The 19,624-nt window shown below is 38.4% G+C and overlaps 1 protein-coding gene across 1 annotated transcript; it reads left to right on the forward strand.

Annotated features, from left to right (window-relative positions):
- The first annotated feature begins 9,327 nt into the window (after positions 1 to 9,327).
- Positions 9,328 to 11,234, forward strand: LOC113023394 (zinc finger BED domain-containing protein 1-like). Its single transcript, XM_026169397.1, has 2 exons — positions 9,328 to 10,394; positions 10,559 to 11,234. The coding sequence occupies exons 1-2, from the start codon at positions 9,328 to 9,330 to the stop codon at positions 11,232 to 11,234; spliced, it is 1,743 nt and encodes a 580-aa protein (XP_026025182.1).
- The last annotated feature ends 8,390 nt before the right edge of the window (positions 11,235 to 19,624 follow it).

Below are 19,624 nucleotides of genomic sequence, written 5' to 3' on the forward strand. Positions count from 1 at the left end.
AGGCCTTTGTGAAAATTACTGTTACAAAGACCTAAGGCATAATCATATGTCTAGTATTTACATTATATGCACAGCTGGTAATTCTATATTTAATAGGCTATTGGCCATGCTGTTGCACAGCTCTGACTCAGCCAAAGCAAACAAACAAACAAACAAACATAAAAAGGTATATATAAAAAACTATTTTTACATGTTACATATCTTTGTGGAGGCTGTGGTTCAGGAGGTAGAATGTGTTATCTACTGATTGAATGGTTGGTGTTTCAATTATCGCCTTGGGCGAGATCCTAAGCCCCAAATTGCCCCCAATGCATGACATTGGAGGCTGCTATGACAAAAATTATATTTTGTCATAGCAGTACCAGGGCTTTTACCATCTATTTTTCTAATTTGGTTTAAATTGTCATGAATGTACAAACCAATTTCAACAAGGATACATTACTTCAATTTTAAAGTTGTAATAATCTATTCTTTATTTTCTTGTTAACAATTCTGTCACAGTCATGTCAAGTCTGATGTCTTGTCATCTGTTAAATCACAACATTACCAAAATGACAGGAATAACAGCAATGCATTTAGTACATATAGTGTTTATCTCTAAGGACTAAAAGGATATCAAGGGTGCTTTTGGAGATGTTTCAAATTCAAAGGCCAAATTAGCCCTTAAACAATATAGTGTTCTGCATGACAATATTTTATGTGAATGTTTAAATTTAAATATTACAATTATTTATCAAGCAAATTTTATGTGGTTATGTCAACGTTGTGGTTCCAGTTTCACATGTATGTAAATATATTGATCTTTGCATTTCATCAACTTAGGCTCTTGAAATCTTTGATGAACATTTTCTTTCCTTTATTTCTGACATTTTATGCATAAAGTGGTTAGTCAGTATTTCAACAGATATGCTCACTTTTCAAGTGTTGCAACTAAGAGTAGTCATTATAAGCCTATTATAATGTATAGATATATCTCGGAAAAACAAATTATTTGTTTTTCCGAGATATATCTAGAGCTGTCACACCTTCATGCACTCTTTTTTTTCAGCTAACAGTAGCTTCATTATCAAATGAGACAAATGATATATGATAGTAATGTCAGTCCAGCACAAGACAGCGCTACTTGGCTAAAGAATTCGTGTCCTGTATAAGATAATTGAAATAATGCAATAATGTTTGTACACCTGAGTACATGTACATTTAAGGTGTTGTAACTGCCATTAAACAAAAATATTGTCCCACTTTTCTGGTGCAACATTGTAATTATGTTTGATTGTACACAAAGAAATATGCAGTAGGAAATGTAAATGTTTAAAAAGCAAAAATGATTGAAAGATAACAGATTAATCAAATTCCTACTCTTTGGATATATTAGAAAACTAAATTCATGCAGCCTATCAAGTGAGTGTAAATAACTTTATACTTGCAAAGTTAACTAACTTGGAAAAAATATAACTCTACAAAACAGCCATGCAGCTAACTGCCAAACCTAAAATTAGTTTAGAATTGATTGGATGTTATAATTACAGCAGGTTCGGTACTTTAGAGAGACTTTAGATGCTTGAGTAAAACGGAGTGGAGGAGCACATCCACCATAATTTGTACCATCTGTGGAATATTGGCCTCTTTGAAAAGTACAGTGTAAATTATGCACAGTCTTCTACTCATCTTTCAAGTCTGTGAAGGAATATGCTCAAATACAGACAGACACACACACACACACACACACACACACACACACACACACACACACACACACACACACACACACACACAGAAACCCTTTCCTCCTTCCCAGAGCTTCTCTTCCTTTATCTAATCTGTGTTTTATTGAATATGGTAATTATAATGAAAGGCCTATCTTGTGCTTGGTTTAATTTGTTTTTGTGCCTTTTTCTGATCTCCTGCTTACTCCTTCTGATGAATGTGTGTGTGTCCGTATGTGTGTGTGTGTGTGTGTGTGTGCGCGCGTGCATGCGCATGTGTGGGTCTGTAGGTGTGTGTGTGTGTGTGCACATGTACGTGTGAGATGGAGATACACTATGTGTGCTAATGAGCATGTGTGTGTTTGTGAGAAAGAAGTCCCTGCTCTGACACACTGCGTTACAGTGGGACCTTTGTAATAAGGAAATAAGACATGGCTGCTGATGTCACAGGAGTTTAACTTTGGCTCAAGGGAAGGAACTGGACACACACACACACAGTGTAGACAGCCCAAGACATCAACAAAATTCTTCCATCGGGCCTATTGGGGGTTCAGGGGATTAAATACAACATGTAACCTTAGAGACCCGCTTCTGGTTGGCTGACACGTTTTTGCTCTCAGTGCTCCTGTAGGGTTGTTTGTTGTTTGTGTTCTTGTGTTTGTCGATAAAACCTAGAATGCTTGATTATGCCTAAAAAGTTTGAACCATGCAGCTCCAATTCTGCCACCCCAGGTAAGGAGACATTTGACGTTTCTAGCTTTTTCATTCTCTATTGGTTATTCATGGTTATTCACTCATGAGAACCTCAAAGGCTGAGTGAAATTAAATACAAAGAGAAAAAGGGGAAAAGGCTGTTGATTTCTTTTCAACTTGGTACAAAACAGATGTGGTGCACAGACAACAAAATATAGACAAAGTCAGAAAAAATTCTTCTATAGCCCATTTTCTCTTGCTTTTCCAGCAATACCAACAGAATCAATTCTTCTCTTTTTTGGCCCTTATTTTTGCACCAACTCATGCTTCCAATAAAAACAAATTCCTTTCAAAGAGCTTCTTTGAAATTCAGACAGACCCAGACTGCCAAGAGGTAGCCTTGTCACCTTATTCCTTGTTGCTACATATTTTAAGTGGCAATACAGTGAGAGGAAACCACAGGAGATGCATAGTTACTGTAATGGGGAGTCTTTTGATATACTAGCTCCATTTGACTGGGGTCTGGGGAGTCTCGTTTGAAAGTATTATCTTTAAAGTCAAGCTGCATCCATTCACTCCATTACCTCTGATGTTAGTCAGTGTTATTAAATAGGAGAAAGTCACGTCATTTTTGACACTGTTAATGCTTGCTGCAAGTAATACACAATGACTGTGAATAGGAAACCTGTGATTTGTGTAATTTTATGTGTGCATGTGCACATGTGCGAAAGAGGAAGAAAGAGACGGTCCGCAGAATAGTATAGCAATAGATGGCCTTAGCCTTTGGTTTGAAAATGTACTGTAAAAGAAATATTGCACAATTCACTCTCTAAAGTAAATGAAGTAGCTGAATAGCCACACACACACACACACACACACACAAATACATGAACTCAGTGTCTTTCTAAATAGATATTTTATTTGAAATCTCATACTAGATGAGACCTTTTCAGTGTGATATATTCATTGTACATGTACTCGAGTTTGTGTTTCCTTAATATGCACATCAGCAAAAAAAGAGAAAAGAACTTATGTGTTTTGGGATTTTCGTCATGGAGGTCATGGTGAATGTCAACCGATTGATAAAACATGTTCTGGCTCGTGTCCATGTGCATGTATCAGTAGGAAGTATTTTTTAATCACTGTATATGCCAGAACCTGCCCACCATATCTCCAAGCAGCAGGGTACCTCTATTCATGTTTGTTTGTTTTTAAGGTTTTTTCAATGCAGATATAATTCAGATTACAAAAAATGATGTAATGACATCCAAAGGTTCCCTATTTGGGTTTTCTACAAGCATGCTTATGTAGTTTTATTTAATTTTGCTTCCTGACATTTTTTATTCACAACTCTACTTGCCGGCCAGGAAAAACCTTGATTCTTCTCTCTGAGGGCGGATGTGGCTTGTTTCCTCTTGTCTCCACTGGCAATGTGGGGGTAAAGTGCCACAGGGGTATCACACAAGGGGTTTCCCATTGTGACTGACAGTATGAGATATCAATTTTTCCCTCCACTGCTTGTGTCTCAGTCTCTTCTTTTGTGTATACATTTTCAGCAGATGTACATGCCTCAATCTACAATTTTTCTGGTTTTCCTTTAGAAGCTGTTGTCAAAAGAAAAGTTTATTTCCTTTCCAACGTAAACAGTAAGTAGACAAGACTTCAACAAATGTTTCACAGAACAAAGACCCACTTTGATCTCCCATTAGCATTTAACAATACAATACTCAGCAGGAATAAAAACATAAATGCTCATTTGCTCCCTTTTTTCTTAACACGCCATGTTTTTCCATCAAAGGCCCACTGACGACACCTCAGGAAGGGAAGAAAGAGCCTTGAGCCATATAAGCCTAAGAGGAATTATGCATTACTATTGAACAACTGTGTCTATGTACAGTATAGTATTTCATGGTGGTAATGCTTTTCAAAAAAGGGAACATAAATTGAGGAAGATACAGTGTCCTAATAGAACAATGAAATATTGTGTGGCTGTAAGCTTTTACAAAAAGGACTTACATTACAATCTTCTTATTAAAGGTGAGTTTGTGGATCACAATGGACAGAAGAGGAATCATCCAGTGACTGAACAGTTGAGGAGAATCTTCTAAAAGTAACTGTAAATATTTATACTATTAATAATATTAATTTTTTTAGTCAATAAATAGTGATTACATTATGTTCTGTCTAGACACGTTTTGGTTTTTATGACAGAATTAAACAAGCAAGCTACAGTTTGTTGTCCATTTGGGAGAATAATTATGTGCCCCCATGTGGAATTTGTAAGTTTGGCCACTCACTCACAACCATCAAACATCTCTAATTTTATGATGGTGGATCACTTGTTGAGAAGCACAAAATATTTCTTGTAGTGTAGTGACCAGGATTGCAAACATCTCAGGAGGGACTCTGCCCACATCTCTTTACAGGAGCTCACTAAATCTTGGTTTCTTGGCTGATTTTTGGCATCTTAGGTCTCTCCAAATATTTTCTGTTGCGCATCTGTAACCGGAAGGTCGCCGGTTCAATCCCTGGGCTCTCTGTCGTGGTCGTTGTGTCCTTGGGCAAGACACTTTACCCTATGTCTACTGGTGTTGGCCAGAGGGGCCGATGGCGCGATATGGCAGCCTCGCTTCTGTCAGTCTGCCCCAGGGCAGCTGTGGCTACAACCGTAGCTTGCCTCCACCAGTGTGTGAATGTGTGAGTGAATGAATAGTGGCATTGTAAAGCGCTTTGGGTGCCTTGAAAAGCGCTATATAAATCCAATCCATTATTATTATTATTAGCAGCGTACTCCTGAAATGCGCCAACAACATTGAGAGTAATATCCTCCTCTCTGCCCCTTAATGCTCTCTGGTCGCTATGGTAATGCGTAAATATTTCTTTCAAAATAAGACACAGAACTACAACACGGGAAAAGACCCAGGGAAACAGAGTTCATGATAAAAACCTGAAAACCATAAAGTTCACACCCGTGCCTCAACTCTCGCGGCACGGTGGCCCGGGGGTTGTGGACCGCTGGTCTTGACCATTGTGGTGGAGGTTGAAATGGTAGAAAGTGATTATGTGGACAGGTGTGTTTTATACATGCAAAAAGTTGAGATCAGAAGCATCTATTGATTGATTAACTGTCATCTCTGTGCCCATGGTTGAAAGGGGTCAAATATGTATTTCACTCAATTGACATGCAAACCAGTTCATAGTTTTTATGTAATTTGGAGCGGGGGGTGTTCTCTAATTTTTGATTCTGTCTCTCTTTATTAAAATGAAACTACTGAACATCAAACTCCTGCTTCCAGTCTGTACTCTTTAATAACTGTTTTTCACAGCTTCAAAGATAGAAGACCATTAGAATTTATTTCTAAAAGAAGTGCAATGGCGTAGCAGCTACATGATAATTTGTTTTTTTTTCCAAGTTAAAAAAGACAAGGTCCATTTAGTAATGCTTTAGCATTTATGTAGGCCAGTCTGTCTCCAGTATGACTTTTAAAACCTTTTAAAATCAACATGAAAGTCAACAGGTCATGGAACAAAATAACCAAGCCTTAGATTTCCCTTTATCATAATGCCCCCAGTGGAGCAGCTTCACTGATATTCTATATTGTGTATTGTGCAGAAAAAGACTTTGATCAACTCTGAGGCATATATTTTGGGCTTTTGGTTTCATCAGTTCTGAACCATATCATCAATAGAGCAGGTCCTGTTTTTGATGATTGAGCAACAAGTAAGTAGTCTGCCTAACACACCGTCTGAAAAAAATGCAGAACAAAGTTCAGACAGTGTGTAGGTTTTCTTTGATCTTGTCAGCATGTCACGCTGATATTGAATGGGCTGTGAGCTCACTGGTTAGATATTCCCATTTGATCTAATATATCCAAGTCTATCACTTACCAGAAAAATAGCACTATAGTGAGTAGTTCATATGTGACTTAAAAATAGTGTTTATACAACCTTGCATAAAGAGGAAGGCGTTTTACTGGCATGGTTTGGGTCAAGTTTGCCCCTTAGATAGAAGGCACTGAAAATATGTACCATGTGTTGAAAAACTGGTATTTTAATGGAAGTGAGCTCTTCTAGAATAAAAATGTCTTTACACACAGGACATCTGTTGTTACCGAATGGGTCAATAATATTCAGATCAAATTTCAAATTTTATTTGTCACGTACACAGTCATACACAGTACAATATGCAGTGAAATGCTTAGACAACTGCTCGTGACCTAAAGAAAAAAAAAAAGGAAAAGGCTATGAATAAGATAGGAAATAAATATGAAAAATTAAAAAGGGTAAATTTAACTAGGAAGGAATAAAATATAAAAAATGAAGGTTAAAAATGAAATAACTGTACAACACAAATTAGAATGAAGGGTAAATTTAACTGGGAAAGAATAAGATAAAATATATAAGTTAAAGTTGAAAATAAAATAACTGTCCAACAAAATACACAATACACAGTATAGAACTATATAAGAATGTATGAAGAAATATAAATAAATAAATAAATAAATATATACACAATAACAGCAGCTGTACAAGTATTAACTGGAAATGAAGAATATAGTGACCAGTGTTGTGCAATCCATATGATGTCTTGTGCAGTGCAAATATGCTTAAAGTGATTTAAGTGATGAAGTGAAAACAATGTCCAGAATGTCCAGTGTGTGTGTAAGAACTATATGTGTGGGTCAGTACTGTGTGGTGGTGTGATTGAGAGACCATATCGCCTGCGGGAAGAAGCTCCTCCTCAGTCTCTCTGTGTTGGTCTTCAGGGAGCGGAATCGCTGTCCACTCTCTCCACTGGGCACTCGTTGATGACAGGGGTCTGGTAGTTCCTCTCCTGCTTAGTGCTGAAGTCCACTATCAGCTCCTTTGTCTTACTGACGTTTAGAAGGAGGTTGTTCCTCTGGCACCAGTTCTCCAGATTCCTAATCTCCTTCAGGTTGGCTGCCTCGTTGTTGTCAGAGATCAGGCCCACCACGACGGTGTCGTCAGCAAACTTGATGATGGTGGTGGAGCTGGTAGTGGCCACACAGTCATATGTGTACAGAGAGTACAGCAGGGGGCTCAGAACACACCCCTGGGGGGCTCCAGTGCTGAGAGTGGTGGAGGCTGAGATATGTCCGCCCATCCTTACTGCCTGTGGTCTGCCAGTTAGGAAGTTGGAGATCCACTGAGACATAGATGAGCTGAGTCCCAGATGCTCCAGCTTGGTGGTGAGTGTGGAGGGAATTATGGTATTAAATGCAGAGCTGTAGTCTATGAAGAACATTTTAACATAATCCCCCCTTCTAGTGTCCAAGTGAGTAAGTGATGTGTGGAGGAGATGAGAGATGGCATCGTCTGTGGAACGATTTGGACGGTAAGCGAACTGTAGTGGGTCCAGTGTGTCTGGTAGTGAAGAAATGATGAAGTCTCTGACCAGGCGTTCAAAACACTTCATCACTACTGAGGTGAGGGCTACAGGGCGATAGTCATTGAGAGAAGCAGGGTGGGGTTTCTTCGGGACAGGAACAATTATGGACTCTTTGAAGCATGTGGGGATCACCGACTGAGATAAAGAGATGTTGAATATCTCAGTGAACACAGGAGCTAGCTGGTATGCGCAGTCTCTGAGGATACGACCTGGGATGCCATCTGGTCCTGCTGCTTTCCCGGTGTTCACTCTCTTGAAGGCTCTCCTTAGTTCATGCTCGGAGATGACGAGCACGTTTCCGGTGCTGGCAGTATCTTCCTGTCTGCAGCCGTTAGCGCCACTAGCACTAGCATTGTTGGAGTCCTTAGCTGCAGCCTCGAAGCGAGCATAGAAAGTGTTCAGCTCGTCTGCCAGAGTCACGGCCGCGTTCGTCATACCGGTATGACGAACGGTATGAGAATAACATGCTATGGCTTTTGTAGTCACTAGATCTCAAAACAGTAAAACACCTATGTGAGATTTTGAACAACATTCTCAAGCATCCAAAAAAAAGGAATAATTCTTTGGAAGGCACATTGATGCTGTTCAGAGGTCTCATAGTGACCTAATTTCTAACTATCCCTATATAATTCGTCACACATTTTATATTGTATTTTCATTCAATTTGTTAACTTTCTTTATGCTCACTTTGACAATTGGATAAAAATGTTAGCATCATTCTCATGTCTTAGTGACTGCAAGCAGAAGAAACGACTTACGTGCCTCACTGCCCAAAGTATAGAATAGTGTGACACAGTAACTTGACTAGATCCAAACTGCCAGATCCAGTGAATTCATGTGACCTTCTAACAATATATAATCGCTAAAAATAATGGCTGTAACAACTTTGATGGTATTCTAAAGTAGTGTTTTATCATTTGATTTAGTGTAAAACAAGCATTATATTTTGTTCAACAGGATTGAAACCTAGAAAGCGAGAGAATAAGCTCATCGCCAATGAGTTTGCTGAGCTCATAAGTGATAAGTTTTTGTTTTATAACTGTCTATACAATCAGACTTTGCTTTATAAGCAAGGAAGATAACCCATTTTGGCCTCCTGAAATGGCTTCACTTTTCAGACATCAAAATTATATCCATCTGATAGTGTTGAGGTCATTACTTAAATCAAATTAATGTATTGTGCATTGCTTGTTATTTTTCTCAAAAGTAATTCAGTATCTTACTTAAGCAATCACCAAAGAACGAAATTAATTACAGTACTCATTACTTATTACTAGTGCTGTCAAAATTATCGCGTTAATTGTTAAGATCAACGCAAAATGTTTAATGCATTAAAAAAATTTAACGCTGATTTTGTTTTTTTATTAATTTCCTGTAATCTAAGACCTTTAAATTCATGAGCACCTCTGGAGGAGGGGGCAACAGTGTGCTATGCTGGCGTTTGGCCTGACAGAAATGATTAGAAGAAGAAGTGACACCATGCTACTATCTAGCTAACACTAGCTAACACACGCAAGCATGGACGAGGGCGGACTTTTGGGTGGAAAGTTTCTCTTTAAGAAGTTGCCTGATGGCTTGTTGGACAAAACGAGAGTAAGATGCACAATTTGCAAAGCTGAATTCAAGTACCACAGAAGCAGTTCATCACTGGCGTATCACCTGAGAGCAAAACACCCAACTGAATCCACCTCTACGGGACCTCGCCAGTCTACGCTTCAGGAGTATGGTGCTTGTGGACGAATAACAAAAAATGTGAGAGAAAAGGTAACCAATTCTTTGGTTGTTTGGATAGCTAAAAACTGCCGACCAGTTAGCATAGTAGAAGATGATGGACTGAGAGAAGTCATTCGTGCTGCATCAGGAGATGAGTGTTACAATCTGCCCTCGAGAGGAACCATTGTGTCGAGACTGCACACTTTGTATGGGGACCAGAGGGCTCAGCAGTCCAGCAAGCTTGTGCAAGTAAGGAATGTCGCTCTCACCGGAGACCACTGGACTTCGGTGAACAACGATAATTACTTGGGGGTCATGGCGCATTTTATTGATAACGACTGGACTATGCAATCGTTTGCACTAACAGTGAGTAAAACTGAAGAGAGACACTATGCTGAGGCGTGTGCTGACCATTTTCTGAATGTTGCAAACGAATGGAAAATCAAGGACAAGGTAACCACGCTTGGCACCGACAGTGCTCGTAACATGGTTGCAGCCGCCAGACTACTTCCATTTGAACACATGCCCTGCATGGCCCACATTCTGCAAAGAACGGTCACAGTTTCTCTTAATGACAGCGCATTTGAAAGGGCTCTGGCCAAATGTCGCAAGATTGTTGGACATTTTAAGCATAGTCCAGCAAACGCTCAGGAATTAAAGGCACAGCAAGCTGCACATGGACATCAAACAGAACCGCTTGTTCAGGACGTTCCAACAAGATGGAACTCCACCCTAGAGATGATCAAGCGGATCCAGAGAAACAAATTTGGGCTGACCACCATCCTGACTCAACAAAACAGCAAGGTGACTATGTTGACTGACCAGGAGCTTGACAGACTGCAAAAGCTGGAGGAACTACTGGAACCTTGCAGGTAAATACATTTTGTTTCTCATGATTGTGTGTCTATCTTTGCATTCTAGCTTTGTTTTCAAGTATGTTCTCCACCTCCACCTCTCTGTGTATTTTCATATGTAGTTTTTATGTTTGTCTCTGTGTGATTAATAGAAAAATACAGACTTGATCTTTCTATTGCAGATATGTTACCGAACTGCTGGGAGGAGAGCGGTATGTCTCTTGTTCCATGGTGTTGCCAGCCTTGTGTCATTTGTTCAGGATTATGGAGCCCTCAGATGATGACCCAGTCTACGTTTTGAGGTTTAAGAAGATTTTTACCACAGACCTAGCTCAGCGGAGGGACAGCAGCAATCTCACATGGCTGAAGATCGCTACTGCCCTTGATCCCAGGTTTAAAGATCTTAAATGCCTTTCCAAAGATGAAAGAAGAGAGGTGTGGGCATCAGTACATGACCTTGTGATGTCAGAGACGGATGCACACCAACCATCTGCTCAGACAACAGAGGAACCCTCACCAAAGAAGAGCAAGATGTCCATCTGCTTGCTGGGTTCTCCTGATTCAGATAAAGAGGAAGAGGAAGATGCTATAGACTGCTGTCTGAATCTATACAAAGCAGAGCCCAAAATTGACATAGGAGAGTGTCCACTACAGTGGTGGTTAAAGAGAGAAGGGGCACATGCCAGGCTGGCACCTATTGCACGCAAGTACCTGTCAACCCCTGCAACCACAGTGCCTTGTGAGAGATTATTCTCACTCTCAGGTCACATCATTCAAAAGAAGCGTGCTTCTTTGTCATCAGACAATGTAAACAGAATAGTCTGCCTCAGTAACTGGCTGAGTGCAAAGAAGGACTAATCCAGATTGCTCCTTTGAAGTGAAAAATGTTCAACATTCTGGGTTTTCAGCTGTGTCTTTTTGTGTTTTAAATACTGAGTTTTGTGCACCCTTTATTGTTATGATATTCACTTTAACCTGTAGGCCTGGGTTCAGTCACTGTTGATGGCCTTAAAGGTTTTTTGTAAGTTTTCACTGTGTTAAAGATTGATGAAATTTATTAAAATTCTCTTTGAATTTCAGCATACATTCTTTGTGTTTATTCTGCATTTACTTCATTGTGTTGCATAAATGTCTGTTACAATCTTAAAATATAAAGAATAAAAAAAATGTAATTGGAGCCAGGCTATTAATAAAGTAATTGAGATTAATCGCAATTAATAACAGAAAATTGTGAGATTAGTTAGTTAATTTTTTTTAATCTATTGACAGCACTACTTATTACATTATTATCGTGTTACTCCATAAAATGACCCGAGATGCATTACCAGTTAAGAATATAAACCTTTGGTTACAGTTCCACAAAATGTGAACACAAAACTAACAACATAACCCAAAGTTGATAAGTAGCCCAAAGAGAATTTAAAGCGATCATCACAGTGATTGTACTATAGAAAAAGGTACAGACAGAAATGGAGGTTACAGTACTGCAAGTTTGTCTTTCCATACTCTGTGGTGAAAAAAAAAAAGTCACATATTTAAAAAAAATAAAATAAAAATGGTGACCTAAGTTACACATCGGTAATCTACATTGAACGTGATATGATAAGTTCAAACAGAGAACGTAACATTGCACACAAGGGGATGATGAAATTAGGAAAATATATAGGAAAATCCCCAAAATTCAATTAAATTGAATTCTGTTTTATTTATATAGTGCAAAGTCACAACAACAGTTGCCTCAAGATGCTTTATATTGGGAAGTGTCACTTATCATAAATATTTTTTTAAAACATATAGATGCTAATAATCACTATATGTGTCACAATGATTGTGCAAAATTTCTTTTAGACTGGCTCACGCGTTAAGGAGAAAATAGTGTACTGACAGAACAGAGATGGCAAGTACAAGCACCAAATCATTGTATTTAAGTAGAATTTTTTTATTTGAGTGTTTATTTTTCTGACAACTTTTTACACAAATACCTATATTTTCTACTCCTTACATTTTCAAAACAGGCTTGTTACTTTAGGTTTGAGGAATTTGAGGATATTACTTCAAACATACCAATTCGAGTCTAAATGGAGAGTAACATAAAAAATAAACAATCGTATAGGTGTATCCATCACTTATATTAGGAGTTGGTGGGATTTCTCTGGTGTGGTGTCATGGGTTTGCTTCTGTTTTCAGCACAGGTAGGCGGGGCCGGTGTGTCACGGGATGCTGGCACACCGGCGGTACATCAGACGTCATTTGATGGAGCATTATTTAGGAGCAGCGCAACACATATAGTGTATAGTTGTCAAGTTGTCATCGTGTTACTTCAGCATCTAGCTAGCACTACAGAAGAGGATTGAGCGTAAATGGATTAATGTGTTGTGGCAATTAATTTCAAATACAACATTTTTAATGGCTCACCAAATCTCAGCAAACACAAATTTGTTACACAAATGCAGTTTGTCACACACTGTGTCTGCTACCTAAAGCTACATCTACTGTATTTCCCAGGGAGAGAAAAGGATGAGAGATGGAGAAAGATGTCAGAAAGACAGGACAGGAGCGAAACAAGGGAGGTTATATTCAAAGGAAAGAACTGCTGAGTGGCATTTGTAAATGGGAACTCTAAAGCTTATGTGCAATGTCCTCAGTTTTTACCTCTCAGCCATGAAAAGATGATGGGGTATTGTTGTCACCCCATTGGGAGTCATTTAGACAGACGGGCGGCATGGACACTCAAGTTTGTGGATGCTATAACTCGAGAACGAGGCAAAATAGGAGTTTTAAATTGATACCATAGTTGTATCTCCTAAAAATCTTACTGAGCTCGATCTCAAGGTCAAGGCTGGAGGTCAAGTTTTCTGAAAATTTTGTGAATGTGACAACTTATGAAAGAGGTAATATAAGAGTTTGAAACTGATACTATAGATGCATCTGCTAAAAATCTCAGATGAGTTTGAATCCTGGTGACTTTGACCTCAGCGGTCAGAGGTGAAGTTTTCTAAAAAATCTTGTCAATGTGATAACTTGAGAAGAACTTGAGAACAATGACAACATAGGATTTTAAAAATAATATATAGGTGTAGCTACTAGGAAGCTGAAGTGTAGCACTGGCAGTCGTCAATATTTTTAAATCAGATATTGGATCTGTATATGACAGGAAGTTTTTTTTTTTTTTAACATTGTGAAACATTCTGGAGAACAAACTGAGATATACTAACTTATTACAAGTTTGCATTAAAATAGTGAGAATTTTAAAGTAAAACAAACAGATTTGTTTTCTATACTGTGTGTAAAGCTCTATTTTGGACTGGTGCACAGTGGGTATGATGTTCATGGTCAGTGTTAGGTTTGTGTAGCAGAGATTAATTTCAGTTTAAGATGTTGATGCTTACAGTAGATTCCTTCACTAAATTCCTCCTTTATGCCATCTTGTTACAAACGAGTACACTGCTATAAGTAAATAAATGAACAGTCTTGGATATTGATGTGGTCAGTTAGCATATCAACACAAAAATAGCAGATAATGTTATTAATCAGTTTCAGTGGTGTTAATGAAATGAACAACTAGTCCACTGGGAATGGTTTTGCAGTTGGAGGCTGCTGACATTTTCCCCATCCCTCTTCTCTTTTCTGGCTGTTTTAAACCAGTGAAACTGTTTTAAACCAGTTTCACATTTGGCTAGGGTCAGTTTCACTGTTAGTTGCATGAGATAATACCTGGAATCTACAGGTGTTGCACAGGTAGTCCAACTCCTCCAGGATGGTACATCAATATGATCCATTGTCAGAAGAGCATGGAAGAGGTTCTAGGAGACAGACAACACTCTAGGAGAACAGGACACAATATTAACGTGCTATACTTTGGAACATGTTACACCCGGCACCTGTTATAACCTATGGCAGGAAGACATTCAAACACCTAATAAATGTGCATTTTTATTTACCATACTATTAAACTGCTGTTAACTGTGTTTACTGAATATTTTAACTGGGATTATTTTATTTATTTATTTTTCAGCTATTCTGAGAATGAGCTCATCACTGAATCACAATTATAACGCTTCAACCTCATTCAAATTTGATTGCAATCAACATAAAATATCTCTCTAGAAAATTTGTTTTTCTAATGTTTTCTCATACACATAATGTGGGCCACAGTGAGAGAGTGCAGACAAAATCAAGAGCCCTTGCAAGTCTCATAAGTAGCAAATGTCATTTTAGCTAAAATAGTAGTGATTATATCCATTTTCTTTTGATTGTTTTATCATACACAAAACAAGAGATGCACAGGTTGGCAAGTGAGGACTGGTCTAAATGTTACATTTATATGTGTGTCAAATGTAACTCAGACTGTGCGACTGAAGATCTCTGTCTTTTCTTGCACGTCTCCAACAGCAGAGGACCCCTGTCTCGCCTGCAATTTCTAAGTCTGACAGCTGAGAGCCAGATAGCAGAACAGGAGAGGAAAGAAGAAGGGAGAGAGGCAGAGGAGACAGGGCCTGAATTTGTGGAAGGTGAAAAGAAATGGGAAAAATGGGCAAATAAGTAGACATACATAGGGGATAGTTATCACCAGATCAACCCTTCCCCCTATTCTATCCTTTCCTCTGTGGGGACCAGGTGTTCTTCTGAGGGGGCATGACTGCAAAGAAAAAAAATATAAAAGCCTGCCCTCATGTTCACTTGGCATCTGCACCTGCAACTGCAGGGTTGGGAGGTGGGGAGGGGGAGAGACAAGGCGTCAGATAAGGTTGGTCTCTAGAGGTTACTAGCTTTGTTGTTTCACCACCCTACAGCAGACCTCTATGCCCTCAGCAACACCCTCTCCCTCCGCTTGACACATCTCCTTGAAATGAATGCCAGGCTTTGAGTCAGCAATTCAAGTTTCTCTTTCCTATAGACCAAGCTCTTTCTTGCTTTTTTCCCTAGCTGGTCAGGTATATTCTGTTTTTATTTTACTGTTACTGTTTTAAGCTGTTTTGTGACAGCTGGGGACAGGGTAGGCATCATCCTTTTTTTCTTAGCATTTTTGGCACTTATGCACTTCCTGTTAGTTTTCTCTTATACAGCGATGCATTTGCTACTCATATGTCTTACATTATTTACACTATTTATTTCAAATTCAATTTCAACAACTATTAATATATTTTACTTCCCCTTATATTTCTACATGAATGCCATTTCTTGTTCCACTAATGTACAGTATGAACATCAAGCCACCTTCTTTTCATCTTGTATTTATTTATTTATTTATTTATTGGGGGGCTTTTTAAATGCTCTCCGTGATGTGTTGTTGTTGTTTTTTTTTCTTCCTGTGGTTAGCCTGTTTGTTTCTGTCAGGCACGTTGCAGTAGCCTAGCACTGGAGGCTGAGCTCTGTCCTCACTGGGTTGTTCCCTCCCTTGAGGTCAGGGTGTGTGAGTCAGAGGCCTGATTCCGTCACCCCAGGTTACCAACTCACTACTTCCTGTCCAGAATTTAGAATGAGAAGGTGGCTGAGGGCAAAACGTTCCAGGCCCTGTGACCATGTGTCTGTTGTGTTACAGAAAAGCAGAGCAATTGTTATCTCGGCCATAACTCTTTTTGTTTGTTTTACTTTTTTTCTGTCCTGAAAGGACACAACCCAGAGAACTGATTGTGATTGTGCTAGATGCAGTTTGTGAACATACTAATAATTGTTGTGCTTGTTTTTTTTAAGTAAGATAAAATGGATTTCTTGGGTATATATACTCATTCATCAGTCTTCTAACAAATATTAATCAGTGTAGCTTTAAAAATAAACATATAAAAATGCCTGCTTCATTACAGTATGTTGACCAAGAGTCAATGTTAAAACCTAAAACATAATGATTATTTAAACAAGTTTGCGAAAAAGGTTTGAAGCAAATATATCAACACAGAAATAAATAGATATAGACCTTTGTAATACCAAAAGAACTATGCCATTGTTTATGACAGCTGGCAAACGATCTGGACTGGAGTTGCCTTTTTTTTTTTTTGCTTTCAGTGCTTTCCCCGAAAACCACCATCATCTGTCCGTGCTTGTATCACTGATGCTGTTGTCTGTTTTCATCTTTGTTTCTTGTATTTGGATCCTGGCTTCTCCTATCCAAATACATTGTGTAGGGTGTGAAAAACAGGAAGCTATGATTGCTTGAGATACAACATGTAGTCATTTGTCTCTGCCAACTGTAGCAAATAATTTACAACTGCATAATCTGTGCCTAATCTGACATGGTGACCATATCAAAAAGCAATACCTTGTAACTGTACTGCAGCTTTAGGCAAACCATGTGCAACTCCTACTGCAACCTAGAAGAAAGTAAAGTAATGAAAAAAGCAAATAATTACATTTCTATCACAGTCTTTCTACAGTCTTGTAAAAGAGGGTCTCGACTCCGTGTCTAATACAACCTGAGAAAAACTAACAACAGCATGATTGAAAATAGAGTGCCTGTTTTTCACACTCCTCATTTTCTGATGAGCTGAGTCTGACTGATTAATTAATCATTGTTTGTCTAAACAGAAATCTAATTAAAAATGCTTTGTTCTGACTTTGAAAACATTTACAGTAAGTTCCATAAGTAATTTAATTAAAGATTAATCTTTGAATTTATTACGATTTATTATGCAACCAGTAAGTTTGATGGATAAATTTTTGATTCTAAATGGGGTTTTTTTCTGCTCAAATTAGAAATGAAATCATTTCTTTATAGTGAGCTGAAATCTTATTGACATGATCTAGAAACATATTTGACCTAGATGGCAAGCACAATGCCAACCCTGCCTGACATGAGGTGAAATGAATCAAATGAACAGCTGTTGAATGGAGTTTGTTGTGTGAAAAGCTAGAATGCATTCTGCTAAATGTTCACAAAATGCATTCCGGTCAACAGGGCAGCGAGGCTACGTCTCCGGTCAGTAGGTTGTTGCAGACCTCTCCTGCCAACAGATAAGGAAAGAGATAGGAGTAGAAATAGGCATTGAAGCGCACACTGTAATAGCTGTCTGCTCTGGCCTGATGAGGTGGCTGGGGAATAGAGCCCAAGGATATGGGAGTGTTTTTGTGAGGGTGTGTGTGGGCTCATGTAGACTGATGAGGTAGCCAGGGATAAGAAGGCAAAGGAGGAAGTCTGCATGGGTGTGCCATACATGTGTGAACGGCAGGGTGTGTATATGTCTGATGAGATGGCCATGGTGAAAGGTGGTTGGACCAGGCTGTGTAAATGATGGCTGATGAGGTCTCTTGAAAGTCTATTTAGCGAGAGTAATGAAGTAGGTCTGCCAGGGGAGAAATATGTGGGATAGGCTGTGTGGCTAAGACAGACAGCTTGGTCACCTCACTCAACCTTTTATGGGGAGATGAAATGGATAAGACATATCAGTTGTCATGACTTGTATTCTCTCTGTTTGCCATCAAGAAGAAGAGGAATCACATCACTGCAATTTACAGCCGCTGATAGAATGTCAGTATCCACCTTCAGATTATGCAGCCTGCTTGGTGAAGTCCAGATGTTTGTCTATATTGTCATTTTATTTTCATTTAAAATAAACACTTAAATAAGTAATACTTAAGCAGACAGAGTTGTTTATTTACTGAACTAAAGCCATTATAAATCAGGAAACACTTCTATTTTTAAAAACTATTCATTTTAAAATACAACAGTGTTTTTTCTTTTCCTTTTTTAAACAGTTAACCATCAGACAGTCCAATAACACTTAATGCAATGATTGGTGAAGTCATCAGAGCTGTGAAAACAGCTTCTTTCTGTCCTTGACAGAGCCATTTGTAACAGCTATAAACAGTAGCCTGAACCTAGTCAAGAAACACAAAAGACTCAAGCCTTTGGGTTATTTACAAATTAAATTGGATTACTTTCTTAAGTGATTCAAAATGATACCTCAAATTCTTTACCAATGACACGCATATCTGTTTAGAATGTAGCATTAAAAATGGTTCTGTTACGTATGATCCCATATCTATCAAATTTAGATTTTGGACGTATCTGACCTTTATTTAATAAAGGTAATGCCCCCAATTTTTTTGGTTACAACAGGGTAATGGTGGGGCAATGATAATTGCATGATTGCATGATGATAATTTTCAGATCAAATTTTCATAATGAGGTAATTACAGGGAAAAATATTCATGCCGTACTTGAAATTGTTTCAAGGTCAGAAGATGTCAGTAGTAACCATATTAAACAATAGATTTTAATGCTCACAAATTTTAAGTTTTGCCATTTCAGTTCTTTCAAAATTAATGGGATAATGTTAACCCAAATTTCTCATGAGAATATTTTGGGGACAATGTTAACAGGAGAGAAACCGTGATTTAAAAAAAAAACAAAAAAAAAAAACTTGTTGATACCAACGTATTACCCTATTTTACCATATTAAGACTAATCCAAGCTGTGACCTCTTTTTTTTCTCATTCCTTTTCCTCTAATTTTCCAGTCTCATAAATAAACATACCCTGGATTGTTTCTGGGTGAGATCAGTACCCCAAAGGCAATTCATTCATGAAGGCAACCACCAGATTAGTCACATACTCTGGTCACATGTATCCCTGCTCTTTGATGAGGGCTATCTTGTGATAGACACAAACAGATCATCTCTGTTTTTAGGACGTCAAGTGAGGGACTGCTGTTTCCCTCATGATTTCAGACTCCAGTGCTCCTCTTCTTCTCTTCTTCTTTTTCTTCATGTGTCTGTGAACTTGTGCCAGGCCATGTGAAGATCACACTGGAGTGAAAGGGTGGGATAGGGATTTTTTTTTTTTTTTTATGAAAAGCTATTGAGGTCAGGGAATGGGGAAAGTAGAGCAAAACCATGGTGATTACTTCTTGAAAATCCAAGACATCTTTTGGGATAGAGCTATGCATTTTTTAAAACGAAAAACCATGTGCTTAAAACAACACCAAAGCAGTTGAAGTGGGCTGTGAAGATTTGAAGTTATAAATTGTTTCGTTGCCTTAGCGGAACAAATGGTTCACAGGTTCACCAAAAAAAAAAAAATTCTTCATAAAAATATAAAAGCGCTACTGTTAATGTTTATAATGTGGTTTTAACCATATCAGTGACACTAGACTACGGTTTATTAAGTATGAGAGTGACTTTGCCAGTTTTATAAGCTGAAATATCTCAACAACTACACTGTTGTGTGATTTGGTAGAGGCACTCTTCCTTTGAATCCTTCCAACTTTCATTATGCCTGGATTTGATTCAGACAATACTATCCCCCAGAGGAGA

The sequence above is a fragment of the Astatotilapia calliptera genome, chromosome 6 (genome assembly GCF_900246225.1).
Source record: "Astatotilapia calliptera chromosome 6, fAstCal1.2, whole genome shotgun sequence".
Lineage (NCBI taxonomy): Eukaryota > Metazoa > Chordata > Actinopteri > Cichliformes > Cichlidae > Astatotilapia > Astatotilapia calliptera.

What these genes read in the sequence shown, in the direction of transcription:
- LOC113023394 (XM_026169397.1), top strand. Translation starts at nt 9,328, where the DNA reads ATGGACGAGGGCGGACTTTTGGGTGGAAAGTTTCTCTTTAAGAAGTTG. An exon ending in GAACTACTGGAACCTTGCAG is followed by an intron (nt 10,395 to 10,558) that starts GTAAATACATTT and finishes TTTCTATTGCAG; the next exon opens with ATATGTTACCGAACTGCTGG.